At 41.1% G+C, this 2,116-nt stretch overlaps 1 protein-coding gene across 1 annotated transcript in view; it reads left to right on the forward strand.

Annotated features, from left to right (window-relative positions):
• The window catches only part of LOC119419741 (contactin-associated protein-like 5), a 354,615-nt gene that overhangs the window by 270,442 nt on the left and 82,057 nt on the right, over nucleotides 1–2,116 (forward strand). Inside the window, exons 10-11 of the mRNA XM_037687124.1 lie at nucleotides 1,676–1,782; nucleotides 1,843–1,893. Of these exons, the coding sequence (XP_037543052.1) occupies nucleotides 1,676–1,782; nucleotides 1,843–1,893 (158 nt within the window). The remainder of the gene's footprint in view (nucleotides 1–1,675; nucleotides 1,783–1,842; nucleotides 1,894–2,116) is intronic.

Raw genomic sequence — 2,116 nt, forward strand, 5'->3', positions numbered from 1 at the left:
TGTTTTAAACCCTTCCCACATTCTTGCAACATTCTAAACAATGTTTCTAAATGCTCTAAAAGAGCACAGCATGCCATGAACTCAGCTCTCTGCCTCTTCTGTACTTTGCCACCTGCAAGCGCTCTCGGCCACGTGCACTTCTCCACTCTACATGGAGATCGCTTGCATCTGCAGGAGAAAGCTTATTTTGAAAAACCAGGATGGAGCGAGTCCACGAAAAATGAACCACGACATAGTGAGGGACTACTGTGACTACTATATGTTCCTGTTTTTAGTTTTCTACATTTGTCTTGGAATCTAGCTGTTTTTTTTTTGTTTTTTTTGTTACCTTGTTACCTTTTAGCCATCCTATTTGTTAAAAAAAAACAAAAAAAAAAACTTTAGTATGTTTTTTTTATAACTGTTTATTGTTGTTGCTGTTGTCCATTGTTTCATCTTTCTTTGTTAAATCAGGTCTCTCTTGTAAATGAGTCCTCGAGGCTCAATGGGATTTACCTGTAGAAATAAAGGTTGATTGATTGTAATTTCAATTTCAATTCAATTCAGTTTATTTATAAAGTGCCAAGTCACAACAGAAGTTGTCTCAGGACAAGAACAGAAACATTAATATATAACAAAATGAAAAGTTAACAAATTAATAAGTTCATAAGTTTTAGAGCATCAATGGTACACTGTCCTGAACCTTACCCTTGTGAAATTGCTTCAATGCCAAAGACTTTTTTTTTTATCTGACACAACTCTTTTGCAAACACAACCAACTTTAGCACATTTGTAAAACTCTGAGTTTTCAGTGTTTTTATGTCTTCTCATGTCAGTCAGCTGTGGCAGCCATCTTGAACTGTGTTGTCTCTAAAAGACAATCAGTTGTTGATTAACACACAGTGATTATTTAAAAAATACATTTTGATTGGTCTAGTTGTTCATGAGATATTTTACTAACAGTCTGAAATGGTATTCTAAACAAAGGTCTTGTGTGATCTGTTAGCTTTCAAAGTAAATGTTAAAATGACTCTCAGCTACTACCACACCAGATTTACCTCCATTTCTGTAACACCTGGCTGAGTTTGAGCCTTTATTTGTTTCTTCAACTTGATTATATCCACAGCTGAATCACACAGATGGGCCTTCAGTGGTTCTTTTCTGATAGGTTCGGTAAAATCTGTGTTATGGCTCATGAGATATTTTGCTAACAGAGACACAAGCACTGGTAACAAGCTCTATGTTGTTCTTCCCTGTCAGGAGCCCAAGTTTAGCTTGTTTCCTCTCCAACAACTGTTGGTCATCAATCAATCAATCAATCAATCAATCAATCAATAATAAGTTGCTTCTTCATTTTCTGATAAAGACAAAGATGAGAGTTTAAGGAAGAACATGAATACATTTTAGTTAGTGAGCTGATAGGAAAAGTAATTAGTAACATCTTTGATAATCAATTCATTACAACAGCAATAAGCCCAACATGTTCAGCTGCAGCGTTTTCTTGTGATAACTGGCTTGTCTTTGGTTTGTGTTGGCAGTTTAATTTACATTTCTTTCAGGATTCTCCAGTAATTAGACCCATCCAGGACTCATTTAGAGTAGATGTATGTGTTTTTCTCCTGCAGTCTTGAGGAAAATGAACAGATAAAGCTGAACGTTCTGCTCTGAGCTCGTGTCTTTCTGCTCTTCCTCCCAGGTGTCTGCCCAACCTGTGTGAACACGGCGCTCGTTGCTCGCAGACCTGGACCACCTTCTCCTGTGACTGCTCAGGAACCGGATACTCCGGAGCCACGTGTCACAACTGTGAGCACTTTCATTTCTCCTCTCCCGTCTAAAGCTGCCATTACACCCCGTTCCTTTCAGGTCACGTCCAGCTCAGCGGAGCCGCCTGTCACTTGGAGCTGCCTTCCATCTGTGAGCTGAGAGGCGAAGCAGAAAGTGGTCCTGCTGATGTGACCTCACGCTCACATAGACATTTCTCTGTTCCTGCCGGATTCGTGAGGAGGTGTGGGGGGAGGGGGGGGGTCCTTCAAGGTGTCACTTTTTGACATTGTCTTGATGTATGTGGTGGAGTGTTGAAACACCCTGCACCCCCCCCCCCCCCCCCCCCCCCCCCCCCCCCCCCGCCCCCCCCCCC

This window comes from Nematolebias whitei, chromosome 13 (genome assembly GCF_014905685.2).
Source record: "Nematolebias whitei isolate Nwh7 chromosome 13, NemWhi1, whole genome shotgun sequence".
NCBI lineage: Eukaryota > Metazoa > Chordata > Actinopteri > Cyprinodontiformes > Rivulidae > Nematolebias > Nematolebias whitei.